Source organism: Pipra filicauda, unplaced genomic scaffold (genome assembly GCF_003945595.2).
Source record: "Pipra filicauda isolate LSUMZ 115617 unplaced genomic scaffold, ASM394559v2 scaffold120_size2142806_pilon, whole genome shotgun sequence".
In the NCBI taxonomy this organism is placed as follows: Eukaryota; Metazoa; Chordata; class Aves; order Passeriformes; family Pipridae; genus Pipra; species Pipra filicauda.
The window spans coordinates 1,097,841-1,117,625 of record NW_024103663.1 but is presented as its reverse complement, the minus strand read 5'-3'; the positions used below and the strand labels follow the sequence as shown (position 1 = coordinate 1,117,625).

The 19,785-nt window shown below is 47.6% G+C and overlaps 1 protein-coding gene across 14 annotated transcripts in view; it reads right to left on the bottom strand.

Moving 5' to 3' along the window:
- The window catches only part of MSI2 (musashi RNA binding protein 2), a 222,548-nt gene that overhangs the window by 135,344 nt on the left and 67,419 nt on the right, over positions 1 to 19,785 (bottom strand). For all 14 annotated transcript variants that reach the window (XM_039387212.1, XM_039387204.1, XM_039387213.1 and 11 more), the window contains exon 6: positions 9,129 to 9,221. In XM_039387212.1, coding sequence (XP_039243146.1) covers positions 9,129 to 9,221 — 93 coding nt within the window. The remainder of the gene's footprint in view (positions 1 to 9,128; positions 9,222 to 19,785) is intronic.

Genomic DNA, 19,785 nt, shown 5'->3' with positions numbered 1-19,785 from the left:
TTAAAATCACAGTCCTGAGACAGGGGTGCAAATGGGACCCCCTTTCCCCACCACCTGCACGGGCCTCACTGGGTCCATTCAGATCAGCCTCAGTGCTGGGAGCAGCAGCAAAGGCCATGGTGGGCACTGCAACTCATTTTTTAAGAGAAAACACACGGCAGCTTCTTCCCTGACCCGCTTGTGAGCACTCCCAACTTTCTGGAAAATTAGAGACGGCAGAATATGAACTTCTTTTACATGAGTCATCATTTCTTTACAACGTATCCAGCACCCTTCCTCCTTCCCACTTCCATGGCAATGACACTGCAGCACAGAGGTTCATTCTGTGACACACACTGCCAGCAGGACCCATCAGAACCCGGGTCACTGTTCCAACCACTCCGTGCCCTGGACAGCAGGATGAACACACCGTGTTCGTTCCTGCTCATCCCAAACCCCTCACGCGTGTCCTTGCCACAGACAACACTTGTTTGATCTAAACTGGCCACATGCATTTTGGGTACCCTTCAGATTAAGAGGCAGTTAATCCTCATTCTGCTTAGATTATCTTAATTGGCTCTTCATTTGAGCTACTTTGCCCTTGTCCCCGTTTCTGGAGTTATATTTATAAATACATATACTGTACCACACACACCTCTCCGGGCTGGCAGGTACCACCAGGACTGATGATTATTGATAGGTCTGATGCTGAGACACACTTGGCTGCCAGTCCACTTCTACCCAAATATGCTCAGGTGCATTTTTTTCCCAAGAAAATAAAATATTAAGTGTTCCTGACAGAGACAGACGTGTATGATGGACGTCAAATGAATTCCACATTCTACCTCTGCAGAATAAACATAAATTTAATTAAACTGGTCTCACCTCGATATTCCATGTGTGAACAAACCTCAGGTATTTCACCTCCAGGACTGACCAATATGTCCATTTATTTCCATGTGGAAAAAGCATTATTACACCTGCTTCCAGTAACATGTGCTCTCTTCCACATTTGGAACAATTTCTATGAACTTCCTCCTGGGTACTTTTAAACAGCCCTTTTCTTCATGGCCCAGACTCAGAGCTGCATTTAAAACACCCTCACGTCTCACATCCCATCACTCACTGCCAGTGTATCCATTGTTTAGGATGATGCCAATGATCCAACGCTGACTCTCCAATCAATTATGTTTTAACCAGCTCACTTCAGCCAGGAGCCTTCCCCAAATCTGTGAGCAGGAGAGTGCAGCTTTCAATTACACCACACAAAGTTTTAAATAACTGCTGCTGATTTTTCATTAGAGAATCAATGTTAAAACATGGGTTCTCCCAAGGCCAAGCTCTGGCCCCCCTCAGCTGTAGCTCCTCAGACACCAGCAGTGCTCTGAGTGCAGGTTATCACTCGATGGATGGCAGGAGCAGCACCTACACTTATAAATAACTTCTGGAGCGTCCAGGAGGCTGCACTTCCAGACAAGTGCCAAAGTGGAATCTGATGCAATTTCACAGCAGATATTGAAAATATCCATCAGAGCATTTTACCTGGTTCCTATTGCTGTGGTTTAACACCACCATCTTCTGCTTTTGACGCAGCTTTGCTGGGGCAGAGCTCCTCTTGCAGCCAGACCCACAGGCCCAGAGATGCCACCACAGCACTGCAAAACCAACTCATCTCCATCCAGGGAAGTTCTACGCCTACAATCCCACTCCCCCACACTGGGGCTGAACCCAAGAATGCTCCAGGGATAATGTAAAGATGTTATCAAACACGATTAACTCAATTTTTCAGGGATTTTATATAGCCTGTTGCATTTGTATAAAATAAAAGCAGGGCTGAAAAACACACTTGACTTTCTTGGGGTCCCAGAAAGGATATAGATCATTTCCATGGGTTTGGCTCAGTGCTAAAACTGACACAAAGACACATAAAAACCATTTACACACATGCTGCAGGAGGAACCATGAACTCTTTCATGTAATTTTTCTCTCCCCAGACACGGCCCCTGATTAATGCCTGATTTCACTCAGGCTCTTGGCACGATCATGAGTAGCCAATGGTGTATCACACCCTGCAAGCTCAGGATCAACACTGCTCCCCTGCTATTACTGGAGAACATGAGACAGAATATAGGGCACTGGCCATAAGTGAAGGCCAAAAAAAAAAAAAAAAAAATCAATAAAAGGATTTAAGAAGTATTTTAAAATAACTCTGTTCTAACCCACGGATGCAGGCCCTGCTCCCCAGAGCTGGGATCCCAGAGCTGCACCTACAGGTGCTGCAGCACAACCTCACCTCAGTCCATCTACCTGCAGTGAGCCCACCCTGCTGGGGCTGCAGAGGACACGAGGGTGGGATATTCACATTCCCTGTGCCCCTCAGAGCTCCCGAGGTCAGGAAGGCGAGGGAATGTGCAGGGAGGGAAAACCCCTGCCCGCAGTCAGCCAGTCAGCGGGAGCAGGACTAAGACTCCCCACCACCATCACCCCACCTCACATGGTGCTGAGGCTTCCTCACCATTTCATCAACCAGAGGACAAAAGGAAATCAAACTGTATTTCGGACTTCTGCTGAGCTCTGATACTGCCTTCGTGCCCACAAATCCTGTCTTAACATTTCCTCTTTTCATAAAACCCAGGTAGAAACCAACATCTAATTTATAACAAAACCACTTCCACAAAGCGTGTGGCTTATTACAGACCACCTAAAAACTGACTTCCTGTGTACAAGCTTCTCACTGGCAGGATGAAAACAGTGGCTGCTTTTTAAGCAACGATCGAGTTTCTCAGTTTGTTAAAAAAAAAAAGAGAGAAAGAAAAAGCATGCGTGGGAAGGAGAAGAAGTAATAAAAAGTGCTTTAGGCCATGAGGGACCCCTATATCCCAGATCCCTTGTCTCATGCCAAAGCTAGAATTTAAAGGAAATTCATTATCCTTTGGCATATCACGGATATAACATGGAAATGAGGAAATGCAGAAAAGCACAAGCACAGGGCAGGGGCATGAAGAAGGGGGAATTCTGGTCCCTGCTCCTGTAACAGAATAGCCCCCCCAAAAAACTCAGTTTTTTGTTGTCCCAAACTTATCAGGAGCTGCAAACAACGAAGTGTTTGTCCACTGCTCGTTCTGTTTTAAGGAGGTGATTCAAATTAAGTGACTTCTGCCAAGGTGCACCCAGGTAACAGAAAAATGAACAGGATGAGCTCCAAGCTTTTCCACACCAGGCCTAGAGCTCGGAATCGCTCTGGAAGGGAACAGGGAGGGCAGCAGCAGCTAAAAAATGCCATCACGTTCTCTGCCTTACCACACATTGCAAATGTTTTGGGAACTCCGGCTATTACAGACTAGAATGTAAATCAGAGTCCAAATTTGTCCCTTCATTTCATGAAACATAACCAATTCCCAAGTGTTGAATTGGGAAGTACAGTGCTGAAAAATGTGAAAAACTAACAACCTGTCAAACCAAAAAATGACTTTCCTGCAAAGCAAGTACTCTAAGGACAGCCCATCCATGTCTCCTATTGACCGTTAAATCTACATATCAATGTCCAACTGGGCTGACAATACAATTCAAGCTCTCTGCCAAGGCTAAATTAACTAAGCTTTCACTTTCATACAGGCAGAATTCCTTGCACCTCCTGACTCTGGCCTTAGCCCCAGCTCCACACAGACTTCCAAATCCCCCCAAAATGAACCCACGGCGAGAAAGCCACCTTTTCTCATGCTAACAACTCCATTGTAATAACATCTTCAGAGGCCATACTCGAGGTCTCCGGGAAAAGTAAACCACTGGAGTGCTTAATACCACAGCAGCACATTAACTCGTTCACACCCAGACAGCCCAGCCAAACGAGGAGGAGTTTTCTCTCCTCCTGGTTTGTATTTTCACAGCTGACAGCGAGGACAGCACATAGGAAGCGATTCCTGCAAACCACCCGATCGGGCTGAAATCCTCGCTTTGGATCCCACCTCCTTCCCTCTCAACACACTTACACAGAGAGAGCAGAGGGACTTTATTACAGAGATTATTTCCATCAAAGGCTGAACTGGTCATTATTTGCACTGAGGTCTGTGTTACAACGCAGGGCACGGCACAACCAATGCAGGAAATTCTCATTCTCATGTTTTGCTGTTCCCAGCCCCACTGCTTCCAGCTTTAGTTCCTTTGTGAGGCAGCACCATGGATCTGTGGAGGTGTGCCTGGAGCCAGGACAGGTGTGAGAAGGTACCTCCTCTCACTTGCTTAACTGCCTCTAGTCACTAAGTCAGGCCACAGGAGGAAGAGACGAGAAAATTACACGTTTTCAAAAGCTCAACAGTTTCACCGAAAAAAACCAACCTCAGAATCCAGTTTTTATTATTCCACTGGTCTGTTCTGCATCTCACAGGAAATAACAAGTGACTGTACAAAATGTTTCAGATCCAGAGAGGTAATTCAGAAATCCTGTCTTGTCTCAAAATTTCCAAATCTTAAAAGCTATTCTTGAGGAAACAACATATTCCAAGTGGAGCTGGAACATGCCTACGATCAGTCTGAGGGACCTTGTGGCAAGCCAGGACAGAAAATAAATTTAATGCATATTGCTGGTTCAACTTCATCTGGAAATTTAAAACAAAAAACAAGTGCCACAGCCCCCTTCCCCAAAAGTCACTTTAGGATTCCTGTGAAAGGAAAAATGAAAAGCCTAATGATCCCAAGCCGAGAGTTTTAGAAGCAGTAAAACATCTGGGGCCACCAACTGCTCTTCCAGCAGTCTGAAATAACAATTTGTAAAAGCATTGTTTGTCCACAAAACTATTTCACACATCTCCTTCAAAAATCACCATTCTGGTTCAAAAAAGGATAAATTTAAATGCGTTCTCTCCCACACAAGAAAACATGATTTTTCTACATGGGCTGATCCAAGAGCTCGGGACAACTGAAATGTACCTTTACCAGAACTGTTCCCACCATGCTGGAAGGACACAGTGGCCTTTTCATTCCAAAGACTGTTCCCACAGTGACTCATTACAGTAAGAAGATTTTTAATCAGAATTCTGTTTCAATAATTGGGCCCAAAAGCGTTACCTGGAGCCCGAGCACATTAACATGTCAATTAACGGCCTCACGCAATCATTAGGATCCATGAGCTCATCAGGGGTCCCTGCCAGCCCCATCTCCAGCCTGGCTCAGCCCCACCGAGGGGGGACCAGCAGCTAGGGCAGCCAAAGGGTTAAAATCCCATGTCAAACAGCAAGTCCTGGCTCTGGACCAGAAGGGACATGGGAACCAGGGCAGCTGAGTTATAAAGGCCTTATTGTAGCAGCCCACTGGATTGGAAATGACTTGTAGGCCTAATGAAACAAAACTTTGGCAGTAAAACAGAATGAAAGGAATGAGACAATAAAAGAGAGGAACAAAGGGAGCAGAGTTGTTTCAGCTTAGGAAAATAAGCTCACTTTGTTGTTGGGAAAAGCCAAAGCCGATTAGGATAAACCAATGACTAGGCATAAGTCTTCCAAACTAATTACACAGTTCGCCATGTGAAGTATAATTGCAAGTAGCAAACGAAGGACTGTGCTGCTTTCACAGGAGCTCTGTGAAGGGAGCAGCACCTGGGAAAACGAACCCTCCAAACCCTCCTCATCAGTGCCTGCAGCTCGGAAGGTACAGAACACGAGGTCCTGAGAAGTGCAGCTCATTAGCACTCAGGGCTTTCTCCTGCTGGTCACAGTCCTCTGGGTAAGGCTTGAGGAGGCTGTGGGGTGCTTTCTTTTTTTAAATGATACCTGAAGTCTTAAATGCTCCAACGTGTCCCAAACTCAGAGCTCCACACTGCTTACGCTCCCAGAAAGCCACAAACCAGGCAGACCCGCAGCCCCAGTCCTGCTGATGGCTCAGGGCAGCACTGTGGCCCCTCAGGGGAGGAATGCGAGCCCTGCAGAGTTTCCCCTTGGATCTCCTCACCTCTAACACTTCTCATTTAAATTCTTTCAAAGCCTGGTCAGCAGCTTTTCCCACCCAGTACAAGGGTGATGCTACAGAGCCTAGACAGGTCAACATGGCCAGTGAATTTATTTTGCTTGTAAGAATGTTTTAAACATCTCTGACTGAAACAGCAGAGGATCCCACAAACAACTGCATTAGACTGTCAGGATCAGGGATTAACACAATGGCTTGTTTTTCTTCTGATTGTAAACATAATGGCTTAGCCTCCTTGTGTCCTCTGTGGATCCTGTTCCCTGAAACCACTGGAAGGACAAGTCTTCCCTTCTGCAGCACCCTGACCCCCTTCCTGGCACAAAGACCCCACTAAGCCTCTCTGGGGAGCCCCCCAGCAACTGCAGGTGCACAAGTTCAGCCTCACCAGCTCTAAGCAATCACAAAGCTGTTCACTACACTGCTCTGTGCTCACTCTGTGAAGCCTTTTGGTTTCACTCAGGTAATTTTTCCCTGTTTTCCTCCACAGATTACAGCAGCTAGGAATGCCAACCTTCCCAAAAGGATCCTACAGATCCTGGGCTTTACAGAAAGAAAAATAATCACTATGAGAAATCTCACTGTCCAAGTCTCAGCATTATTGTTACCACGTACTTTGGTGCTGTAACGTCCGGCACTTTCACTGAAGTCAGGAAGAGTGTTCACTAAAGCTTTTCTTTTTCTTGGAGACAAAGGCTCTGGCATTGACTTTTCAAAAAGCTGCAGTTTCAAATTCAACACTTTATCCCTTCCCTGCCAACTCCAGTTACACGAGCGAGCCCGCCTGGCCCCAGAGCTGGGGGCTGCTCTGCTCACATTGTGTGTTTGGAGAGAGCTACCTCCAGTTACCAAAACAGCCTCCCTTGGCTGCCAAGCTCCTCTCCACAGCAAGTACAAACAGGATTTCAGGAATCACAGTAAGCAATTTTTTCCAGGCCGATAAATAAGCTCAGCATTTCAAAGAGCAACTCACCTGAGATGCTCTTATCAAACACGGGCGGCTCCTCGCACGTTAATCATGTCATGCAATTTGCTTTATTTCAAGAAAGCTCTGAGCAAAGGCAGAGCTCACCTATCGATGGGGATCACTGTTTGCATGGCAATGGCCTGACTGGAGCTCCGAGCAGGGCACAGGCCCTGCCCAAAGGGCTGGAGAGCTGAGCAAGGGAGTCGCGGAGCAGCAGAGGAGCGGGGTGGAGAAGGACAGGGCTCCTGAAGGTCCCACAGGGCCAGTCCTGGGTCACTGTATCTGAATGCAGCATCCCACCATCCACAGCACATTAACGAGTCTTCTAACTGAGTTGGAGCACAAGTTCCCATTTCCAAGGGTCATTAACCAGCATCTCCTGACAACCTGAGCCTCGGGGAGGATCACCTCAAAACACCCCGAAACCAGACTGTCCCAGCTGCCAAAGAGCACGGCGCCGTGGGGAGAACCCCAACGCCCACACCAAGGTCCAGGGAGGGTGACACAGCCCAGCACCTCTGCTCCCAGCACCACCAGCTGCACCAAACTCTTCACGAGTTGCAACAGGGAAGTGTCAAACAGGGATGCACCCGGAAAAAGTCACCTGGAGTAACAGGGACCAAGCCCTGCAGGAGCTGAGCTCTACTGCCTGGGCCACACAGCCTCAGCAGGACATCCCAGCTGTGCTGTCACTGGAATGGGTCCCTGCCTTGATCCCAACTCACGCAATTTTCAGCTCCTTAATTTTTTTAGCCTGCAAATTAAGACACCTGAAAAAAGATATTTGATTTTCCCAAAGTATTGCCTCTGGAGAGGCAAACCTCTGCTAAGCTGTCTCAAGGAAGGCAGAGCACAAAAGCAGAACCGAAGCGTCCCGAATCCCCAGTCACTCCTGAGACACAGCCTGGCTGTCTGCATTCTCAGGGACTGTAAAATTGCAAGCATGAAACTACCAGATGGTGAAATTAAAAAGACTATATTAAGACAACATCCAGACAATATGCAAAGCGCTTATATTGAAACTATTATTAACTTCAAAAATACAGGTTAGTGGAGTTCTGCAATTAGAAGTAACTACAGAAGAAACATCCAAAAGCTCATGTAATCCTTTAATAAAAGGCTCAGCAGGCTGTAAACATCCTGCCGGAATCGAAGATTATTATTGAAAATAAAATGACTGGTTTGCAAAACAACTATCAATCCAGCACAGGAACCATTTATAAACTCGCCTCCTCAGCCCTCGACAAAATCCTGCCTGGCTCAGGCTTTTCAGGGCAGATAAAAGAAACATAAACTAACTACAAGGAATGGGAGCTGCTTTGCTCTGGGATACCCTGCTGGGTCCTCACGCAATCTCGCATCTAAACCATCGATGGCTGCACTCCAGAGGACAGGAACCGAGCTGCTCAGCTGGAACCCATGGAGCTGGAGTCCATGGAGCCCCACGGACAGCAGGGCTGGCATGAGTCCCCATGGAAGGTGGCACCACCAACTGCTCTCAGAGCAGGCAGCTCTGCAAGCTCTTCACCCATCAGACTCCTGAACTAGTGTCCAAAAGCCTTGGGTACCCAGGGAACTCCATGGAAGTCAGGGGCACTAAGCTCCAGCCCCAGCCTGGACTGTGGGGTTTGACTTGTTACATCACAGTAAAAACTATTCTGGCAAGGTTCAGGGCTCCTTCTGTGAATAAACTTGTTTGGGTTTTTGGTTGGTTTGGGGTTTTTTTAATGATGTCAGGATCCTACTTGCATTTGCACAGGATCTCGCATAAGGATTTTCCGCTAAGAAATTAAGTGGATATTCCAGTGACTTCCACATTACTCTTTGCTTTTCACGTGGTTCCTTCAGGCATTTTCACAACTTAATGAGCTCTCCCATACATCTATCTGCCCCTTTTGCCACTGCAATCAAGGTAAACAGAAGGCTGATTTTATGGAGAAGACAGCTGTATAATCATTCAGCTGAGGGTCAAATTCTTCCTGAACAGACACAGATCCACCTCTCAATGATGCCTTTTTAACTTCGCTGGAAGTAAACAGTGCTGGCAATGCTGTGCACAAACACACACAATGAACAGAAGAGGAATTCCAGAGGCTTCGAGAAAGGACACGGAAAGGCAAAAACTGTGGCCCTCCTCTGAGCCCAGCCCTGACTGCTCTTTTTCGAAACCCACTTTAAAAAGAAAGGAAAGAAAGAACCGTGTAGTGCTCACTTGGGCAGAACTTACCTTGCCAAACTGTTCGAAGTATTGCTTCACGTCTTCCACTACCGTATTAGCCGATAATCCACCTACAAATATTTTCTTTGTTCTTGTGACCATCTGTAAGAAATTATAAGACAAGCACACGGTTTAACCAGATTATTTCAAACAATATGTGGAAAAAAGAAATATTCTTCAGATCCCATCCCTAACCCAGATAATGAGAATATTTCTTTACAAAAGCAATTTCGATTCGATTTGATTAGATACTTCTTTCTCTTTGTCTTGTTTTGTTTTTATTTGAGAGATGGCTGAGTAAAGGCTCTCAATAACAACTCTAGCCCCCGGATATTTTTTTTTAATAAATGATTTTTATTGTGTTTCTCAATGCAAATATAAGTGAAAAAGGAGTCCAAGTACCATATCTTCATAGCTACTGTCTCAAAAGCAACGCACCTTTCCCCCTCCTCTTCCTACAGACAGGGTGAATTCTCTTTGGCAGACAAAAGGCAATTACATCAAATCGAAGGGATGTGTTATTAAGTTTCCATGGGTCAGTTTAAAAGGAACTTGCACAGTTACTTTAAAAATAATCAAATGATGAAAGGCAGCCAGAGCTGCCGATGCAGAATCCTCCAGCTGCCACAACCCACACTCCAGCTCACGGTGTCACCACCCATCAGGGCTGGATCAGCTCCTGCAGAAATCCACCTGTGCTCCCCAGACCCCAGCAGAGCACCCAGCTCTTCTGCTGACCCACGTGCACCCGATCCTGGTCCACACAGGGCAAAGGGATGGTGCTGGATTCCCTACGGAGAACACACCATCCCACAGTCCATCAGCCACAACCTGCAGCCCTCCAAGCTGGGCAGGATCAGCCCATGGACACAAACCCCAACGTGGCAGGGGAAGCTGGTGTCTTTGGTGGGCTGATCCCAGACCCCCTGACCCTTGTGGGCCCCCCGAAGTCAGGGCAGATCCAGGGCAATGCTCCCAAGGGCCCCCATCATCCTGGCACACTTGGGCAGAGGGGAAACACCCCAGCTTGGATCAGACCATGGCCTCAGAGCTGGAGACAGCCCAGCAGCAGCCAACCCACCATACAAAGGTGTCTGAGTCAACACTGCACGTTAGCTCAGGAAACCGAACGCGCCAATATAAAATTCATGCATTGAAATGCTTAAATTTGTTTGCTCTGGAAACTGGGTGAAGCAGCCAACTTCCTGAGACTGAAGGGAAAAATGCTGCATGACTCTCATTAACCAGATATTCCCTTCCATCAGCCTTACAGAAGTCCACTTTATTTTTTTTCCCTCTTTTTCAAGTTAGGAAGAAAAAGAAAGAGAAAAAAAAAACCTGTGTAAAAATTCAATTATTTTTTCCTGGCTGCAATCTAGGGCTCCGAAATTGAAGCCCAAGCATATATTTTTCTGTAGAAAATTGTCATTTACAAATAAAGAATTGGCGAAAGCCAACTTGTAACTAAAGGATTTTGCAGGGCTGTCAAGAGCCCTCTGCCTGCCAGCATCTGATTTAAGATCAGGCCAAGCTTCTGTTGTCATACAAAAGAGGGAGGAAAGCAATTATTCTAAAGCAGTATTTGAAATTATCATCATTTTTATATTTGACCAAGAAAGAAAGAAAACGAGAGCTACTGCTTTTAGAAGCAAGATTGAAGGTTAAAGAAAAAAAAAAAGAAAAAGACCACTTTGTTTCAATAGCTTCAGTCAAAGAAAATATTGGTAATGACAAGCAAATTCACAACATTTTAATGCCTAGAGATGTGTTGCGAGCTGGGAAATGGTTTCAGAAATCAGCTCTTTGGTACCAAAGTGAAGCACAAAATTAAGTCTGCTTTTACAATCTACGTTTCCCTGAAGAGACAGTTCAATTGCTTTGTTACCACATTCCCCCCAGCACCAGAACAGAAAACGTGTAGCCTGAGCGATTCCTCTGATCCCGACGTGCCTGAGCAGCAGGATTCCCTGCCTTCCCTGCCTGCCTCCCACCTGTGGCACAGGCACCCAGGTGCCCCCAGACCCGCCCTGGGCTCAGCCAGCGGCCACCGCTCAGCTCCCTCTCACCCAGCTGGGGATCCCGGGAGACACGGCAGGTCTGGACACAGCTCTGCCCTGCCCAGGGATGGACGTGCCCAGCAGAGGGGAGGGGGTGACCAGCCCTCACCACAGAGCCATGGCAGCTGCCCGTGCCCAGCTCGGGTCCTTGTGGGACCCCAGCAGGGAGGAGCTGCCGTGCTGCTGACACTCGTGCCAGGGGAGCTGCTCTCCACACGTGTCTGTGCTGGTACAGCCTCCCCAGTCTCCAGCCTTTGGATAACTGCGGGACTCGGACCGGCTGGAGACAAAGCAGCCCAGCAGACACCACACGAGGAGAGGCTTCCTCAGGGAAAGCACCGAGCCGGGTCCTGCTGGGCCCAAGGCTCCCCGGGGCAGGGCACTGCACACACAGTCTGGGCACTGGGAGCACACCCTGCCAGCCTGAGGCTCACAGCCAAAGGCTGCCAAACACTCTGGCCAAACACGATGTGCTGAGAAAACCCACGTTAACCAGAAAGGCCCCAAATCTCCCATTGCCAATGGCTGTGAGGGCAGCTTGTTCCTCACCGAGTACCCTCTGCAGGAAACAGGGCTCCAATAAAGCCTTCTGGTTCACCCAGTGCTGGTCTCACTACCCAACATGATAATTCTCTCCACCACAGATCTGTGTTTGTTTTCGGGAGGACAAACAAAGGGTTAAAGTACATTTAATGAAGTACCCTTGGTGTAAACATTACAGATGACAAAGAGTCAGAGGCACCAATGATCACAGGCACTGGTAACTTTAGCTGCTCTCTAAAATTAAAGGCTTTTTTAAATCAAAACACTCATTTGGCTCAGAAAATAAATCAGCATATATTTAGCAAAAAAACCCTACAATTCTATAAAAGCATTTATGTATATATTGAAGAAAAACACTCATTATCATTATTTTCTTATTATTGTAACAAAAAGCCCCAAACGAAATCCCCAGTCTGAAGTTCCTCCAGTGAAAGTCACTGAGGATCTTTATCTTTTCCTGTGAGTAAATTCAGAATCTGCTTTCTGGAGATTACTCACAATAGGGACATATACACAACACACCCCCCAAACAGTGAGGGAGTCACTGTAGCATTGGTGGGTTCAGACCCTCTGCCAGCAGCTCCATCTGCCCCTTCCAGGGATGGAACAGCAGGGTTTGGGTAACAGGAGTGATTTGTGAGAATCAATCACAAATCCATGATTTATGAATGACTCCAAGAGGTCTGGGTCACTCCAAAACCACAACACTTCCAGCTTCATGCCCTGGGTTTTCCTCTGCAGTGCCCTGTATCCATCGCTGGCTCCTGCAGGGCTCTGCAGACCGTGGGCTCGGGATGGGTTTGGAGGTTTGTGCACTGAAGGTGTCTCTCTCTGGCTGCAGAAGGAATGGCCAGGACAGGCAGACCCGAGGCCCGTTAATTGGGAGCGCAGCAGAATTGCTGTTTGTGTACGGCGTTAGTGTGGAGTTAATCAAAACACATGTGACTACTCCTGCGAGGAGGCATTCAAGGTTACACTCCATTTATTGGCTTGGCTTTGAAAAATATAATCGCCTTTGTGTTCTGAAACTGAGCAAACACTTCAGGTGGTGCAGGAGCAGGAAAAAACCTTCCATGCTTTAGCCAGGCAGGTCTGCCGAGTTTATGCCATTTTCACAAGGTTAAGGTTGTAATTAGATCAGTTTGGGGTGTATCAGGTAAATCTCCTCTAAACAACAGGCTGAAGATGCAGTCTCTGGGAACAAAAGTCCTATCCCCACTCGAACACATCAATACCCACGAGTTAAACCTCACAAACTCTGGTGAAACAAAGGAATGGGGTTTTTCAGAGCCTCCAGCTCCAAGTCCATGAACATCCCTCACACACCAATGCTGCTCTTTGTCTTCCTGTGGTTTTTCTTTCCCCACTGAAACTGTCTTACCACCACTACTATCAACAATGCACAAAGGGGATTTTAGGTTCATTAAATATTTTGCACAATTCCCAGAATTTCAAAATCTGAAGCAACAAGCACCCACTACTCCATCTAGATGAGTCAAGGTCCTGTCTATTTTTAACAAAGAAGTTACATATTTGACTTCAGGGTAATGGTTTTAAGTGTCATTTCCCAACCATTCCTTATGCAGCCATTTTTTTGCTGTGTCCCCCCTGCCCAGTTTTAATTCAGAGCTCCTGCTCAGGAGGCTGGAAAGGATGAGTGCTGACACCCAGCTAGCACAAAGTGTGTCTTGTCGCAAAGTAAACACCACGTAAAATCCCAAAATCCATGTGAAATCCCAAAGCAGGAGGCAGTGACACAGGGTTAAAGCAAACCAGCACACAGGGCTCAAAGAGCACCCTGGAAACCTGTGCCTGAACTCAGCTCAAGCACACTCCGGTGAGGAATTCATCAAGACTTTGCATCCTCAATTTCCCAATGTGGTGGAAGTGGACTAGAGTACTAATAGTGAATCTGCATCACAAATTGCTGAAATTAGCATTAATTTCAGATTAAACTAATTATGCATCTATAACTGTTTTCCAGAGCACTCTCTCTCCTCTGACAGGGTGGGTGCGTGGGTGCATGCGTATTCCAGCCTGCTCACCTCATCTGCAGCTTGGCATTTCATCATTTCTAGTGTACCCACCTTCTAAATAGGTTTATAATTAGAAAAATCATCTTTCGTATCTGTGCTGAACTGCATTTATACCCCATTGTGCTGTACATCCAAACTACAGCATTACTTCTAATTAAAAACAACAATAATTCATGTAACAGGGGAAGTGATCTTGTTAACTGAATTGCCAGACTTCTTTTGGCAGAGTACACACCTTAAGAATTCTCCAGGTTTGGGTTTTGTTTTTTGGTTTTTTTTTTTTTTTTTGGCCTCTGGGATCCTCATAGAAGTTCCAAAAAGCTATTAAAAACTCAACTGAAATGTGAAGACACGACGAAGGAGGCATTGTTCAGTGGAAGCTTCCAACCCTTCTCAGTTCACCTATTAGGAGAACACCCCAGAACCATCCCCTGGCCCGGTATTTCTGAGAGGTTCACAAGTGATGGAGGTGCATGTGAGCACCGTGTTCCCTCAGGGAGCAAACACTGCACTCTCAAGCTCCACAACAGCAAGAGCAACTCAATCCCGTGCGAAGGCAGCGCGGCTTTACGTGCCACGTACAACACGCTTAAGTATTCAGAATAGGATTTCAGCAAGACTTAAACGGTGCAAATACCTTGTGCCTGACCCCTGGGTAAGCTCATGTCATCCTGTGAGAGCTGCTCCAGCTATAGAAGGTATGTGGGAATGAAAGAGCTCTTTAATCCAAACAACCGGCACGGATTCCTGGGGGGGTAGAGCAGTTTCCCCGATTCCTGGGAAAATACAGATGGGTTGTATTCTCCCAGCCCATTCAGAAACCAAACTGTTAACTTAGTCCCTGCTGTATTCCCAGTTTTTTGCTGTCTGGGGTTCTGCTGGGTTTTGGCGGGTGGTTTATTTCTCTGCCCCAGTGACTGTGGCATCAGCAGGAGGCAGAACACACAAAGTGATTTTTACAGGACAGACTGAACTGGCGGCGATTGCCGAAGCCATCCCTGGAGTGTCACAAGTAAACCTGGCCAGGGGCCAGCAGGGCCCCTCTTGGTCATCTTCCAGCTGTGACTGGATTTAACTCCATGTGCCCCCTCACTTCCCCACCACAGGGGCAGCTGAGCAATGGCAGCCTGTCACAGGCCACAGCCAACCCCCAGGAAGGGGCCCTCCCAAAAGAAGAGTTTGCTGTCCAGGCAGCAGCATCCCATACACCTCCTCCAAACCATGCTCAGCTCTCCAGGCACAGCCACACCTTTACCTGCCCCACCACTCAGAGCTCCCTGCACGGGAGATCCAATCTCCTGAAAATTAGCCCCAGCTGTGAGAGCTCAGCAGTTTTTTTTGAGCAAAATCTGGCTTCAAGCTTCATATCAAAGGACACAGTAAAATTCACCAGAGCCAGCATTCCCCCCTCCAGAGCCCAGGAATAGCTCCTGGCCCCACAGCCTCACTAGAACAAGTTATATCACATCCCTGAGGGCTGCTCCAGTTAACTCTTTTACGGGTTACAGAAGCACGGGCAAGGGGAGGGCAGCAGAGAAAATCTATTTAAATCCCCCTGGTTGCTTCAGCTCCTCGTGCACAGTGCAGGAGGAAGGTAACTCTAAATCTTCACTGAGCACAGACAACTTACCCAATGTGCCTGCCTGATTGCTGTTCAGCAGTGCTTAAAAACTGCATTAATAAGTTTAAATTAAGATAATTATTTTTAAATTAATACATCTCAGGGCCACAAATGGAGAGCACTGCCCAATGTGACTGGGGGGGTGGGGGATTTTTGCAATGCCCATGTAATGAGGGACAAAGGTCCCAGTGGGAAGCAATTAAGCTTCTGGTCCTAAATCTACAGGCTACTGGCAACACTTCACCTTGTGCAAGCAGAGAGAGAGAGAGAAGGAGAGGGAGGGAGAGAGGGAAGGAGGAAGAGATGGCATTCTGCCCAGGGACCTCACTTTCGAAGCCATGGCAGCAATGTTTGATGGGAACACACATTAACTGACCATTACCACGTTCATCAATTCCTCATCTGTGCTATACCACCTTCTGGAAAGAAAAATCACGTCCCATATCCAAAACACAACCAGAAAACTTGTGCCCTCCAGCAAGACACACAGTTGTGCCAGACCAGGTTTCCAAGGGCATATTCAAGGTCCATCTGCAGTACAGCTCTACAGGTGAAGCAGGGTGGAATAAAGTGGGTCAAAGTGGGGAACCAAGCTAAACAGCTTCCCAAAATACATCCCAAGTCCCCGGTTTTTTAACCTGGAACAATACAAGGAGAAGGCACCCAGCTGTCCCTGCTTTCCTAAGCCCAGGGGGGTCGTGCAGGACAGCAGTGACTGGCACTACCCCTGTGGAAGGGCCTGGCCAGGACAGGCTGCACACCCACCCAAAGCCTGCAGCCCACCCTGAGGGCGAGTGCCAAAAGGCTCTTGGGAGCTCAGGCAAAGTCCTGCTCATCCAAGAGCTCCTGCCTGCTAACCAGAGGGCTGCCCAAGCCCATCAAGTGCCACTCACTGCCCCATCAGAGCTGTCAGCCAGCAGCCAGAACACAGGTCCTGCCCAGGCCTCTTCCATCCGTGGGTGCTGCTGCTGAACAGAGTGTGCAGGGCAGGGCAGACACGGCTGAGCTCCCACCCCACGGGCACAAACGAGCCCTTTCCTTCCCTGGCTGCTCCACAACTACCTCCCTACTGCTGTCATACCTGGCAGCATCAGGTGTGACAGCTTGCTCTGTCACCATGCCCAAAAGCACACGGGTCTGCAGCCAGAATGGCTTTATGGTGTGGTCAATGAACCCCGATTTGAGTGTGCACCTACCAAAAGGAGAAGGAAGAAATGTATTTGGAGGTTTAAGCCAGTGTACAGCAAAATCCAACAGCGCAGTCCAACCCAGAGATGAAGAGTGCACCGCCTGTAAGAGTTTATAAATTCTTCCAGCTCCAAACACTGAGGTCAGTGCAAAGAAAAGTTTATTGCCTCTACACTGCAGAAAGCACGACATAATGTAAATGCTTCTAAGTCAGTATCAACTAATTTTTCACGATGACCCTGTCAAATCAGTGATGAGAGCTCTCTGTTAAGATTCTAGATAATGTTCTGCTAAAACAAGAAAAATTCACGGGAAGGGATAAGAAACGTGTAAAGCAATTTACCTCCCTCCCAACATACTCCAGATGATTTCTCTGAAAAGAACAAATGGAAACTTTAACCCTTAGCCTTGATTAATTCCATCTCCATAATGCACATGCACATGGCAATCAGTTACTGAGGAGCAGCTTTTCCTTCATCTGCTGAGTCAAGCCAGCGTGGATTCAACGCCTGGCTCTTCACGAGGGTGAGCTCTTCCTCTGGTGCGAGACCACTGAAATCTTGCAAAATGCCCAGATTTGCCTGTTACTGCTGTTGAAACACTTTCCCAGTTTTATGAAACGCCATGTTTGCTTTTATCCTCTTTCCCCTGCCCCCAACGTGCGGGTGAATTACAGGAATTGCAGCGCTCCCACCTTCAGCTCACCCAGGGGAGATGTGTCTCCCCTGCCAAGGAGGGAACCCACCAGCCATTATTAAAGCAACATTGGTGTCGCTCTAAAGCAGATCAAATAACCCTTGACTAGGAATAAAAGGGCCCCTGAGGAGCTGCACCAAGGAAGAGTGGAAGCGAGGCAAGAGAAAACATCCATACTTTTTCCAAAGGAAGGCAGCACCTCACAGCTACAAGAGCTTGTCCCCCTCGTGTGATGTTTACTCACTTATTGACCACAGGGCAAGTCATTTGAGTCTCCACAGGACTGATGTATCAAACAGTCTTGGGAGAAGCTCAGCTGGAGACTGCAGGGCTCAGCATTTACGCACACACTTGAACTCGCAGCATTTGGGGAAGCCTCATTAGGCTGAGTACGTTGCACAATCGAGTGCTATGTGCCTTGATTTCCACAAAAAGAAGAACAAAAACGTATCCCCACAGCTCAATGGAGCCTGTGAGGTTTCACTCATTAAATGCCTAACCCGCTGAAAGTCTGATTTGAAGATGCTGGAATAGTGCAAGACATCGTTACTGACATTATTGTTATTAAAGGAAGAATGAAAAAATATTGTTCCTAGCCAGGAAGGTCATATCAAACTACCAAGTAAGAGATAAATCAGCCAAGGTCTCCAAAAAAAGACATTATTTCTCCTTTACTCCAACATCTTAATGTGCATGACTTTTTTTGTGCTAGAAATACATTTCTATAAATCCTCCTCTACAGAAAGCTTTGCTTTCAGGAGGGGAAAAGTAGCAGATAAAATACTACCCATCAAAATGAACTCAAGTCTCCAGTAACATAACTAAATGTGTAATGTTACAGATGTTTTATAGCCAGGATGTCGGATCCATTTAGATCATTTTTACAAACCCAGCAAGAAATATCTCCCCAGTGCTGGAAACCACGCCAACAGGTCTGGGAACAATTGTTTATTCAAACAAAGATGCCACCAGGGAACAACAGTATCTACTGACCAAACTTGGAGGGCTCGTTTCTCAGCCATGTACCATCAAGACTGAGAGCCAGAAAGGGACACCAGGCTGAAAGAGGAGCTGGATCCCGACACAGGGGCCCTTCTACTGCTCTCCAAAGCAGATAAATCACTGGTTTCTACATCTGTATGTACTGCCCAGGCCAAGGTGTGCAGACACACCGTGAGACCACCACATGCAGCACAGCCCAATGTGCTGCCCACTCACACACCAACAGCAGCCACAGGGCAAGGAGGGACGATGGCACAGCTGCCTCCTGCCAAACTCAAACCCATCATCCAGCTCCACCACACACCCGGGGACACAAACAGGATCACCAGTGTGCCACGTGACATTCAGGGACATCATCACAGATGCCACCAGCCCAGGCTGAAGACACACTTTGACTAGCTTTGCCTTCAGAAGGGTAGGAGCCTAATAAATCAGTTATCTCCAGGAAGAATTTATTTAAAGCTGTTAACACTGTAAACCCCAGCACTTGGCAAGGTGCTGTGTGAGAAGGGGTGTGTTCATACATCGCGCTCGGTGGCAGAACACGCCGCGCGACTCGGCAGCCTGGCTAAGGAAACCAGCTCTGAGCAAGACCCTGACGGGCTCAGTTGGACTTCTGTCCACCACAACAGCCCAGCTCTCGTGCTCCTTTCCCATTTCCCACACAGGGCTGTGCCAGCACTGCACACCACCAGGCTCGGGCTGACAGCAGCTGCTCCCTGCAGCAGCTCAGAGAGGAACCAGAGCAAGAGGAAACCTCAGCCTGTCCCAACCTGAGGCACATGTTGGGGGCCCACCCTCAGCCCCCCAGCAGGCACAGTAGGGTCAGTGCCAAGCTCTGTGCTACCAACCAGGCTGCAAACACAGTACAACTCATTCTCTGGATGCCCCATCACATCTCCCTGTTCAAAGTGAGATGAAAAGAAACGCATGAATGGAAGTGGAGGCTCCAGGACAAGTGGCAGAGCCAGCACAGCACAGCAGAGCTCAGACTCCCTGCTCCCTCTTGGCCAAGAGTGCCAGTGACCTGAGCCCCTCACCAGGCAGTGCCTCTGGCTCTGAGCCTGCCTGATCCCAGCAGGTCTCACCTCAGAGATGTCTTCTCCCACTCTCTGGTAAGATCAGGAACTCCCTGCAAATCACAACATCAAAACTCCAGGTATTTCTGCACTGCACCTCTGTTCTCAAATGCGAGACTCCCCTTGTTCCAGCACTCACAAAATTTGGCACAGACAGTGGATTAACAGAAAATCGGTGTCAGGTTGACAGTCCTATAATTTCTTTTTCTCCCTAGGGCTGCAAGACCCACAGAGTTCAAAGGAATCACTCAACTGTGGCATTTTGGTCACTGGCTTCACCTCCTACGACTGAAGGATGAGCAAAGGGGCTGAAGTTTCCTCTTTCCAGTTGTGTTGTGCAGGTGCTGTACTGGCTCACAGGGCAGTGCCAGCTACAATGAAGGGACTCACCTGATCTATGGAATACCAACAGGTCTCTAATAATACTGATGTTTCTGAAAATAA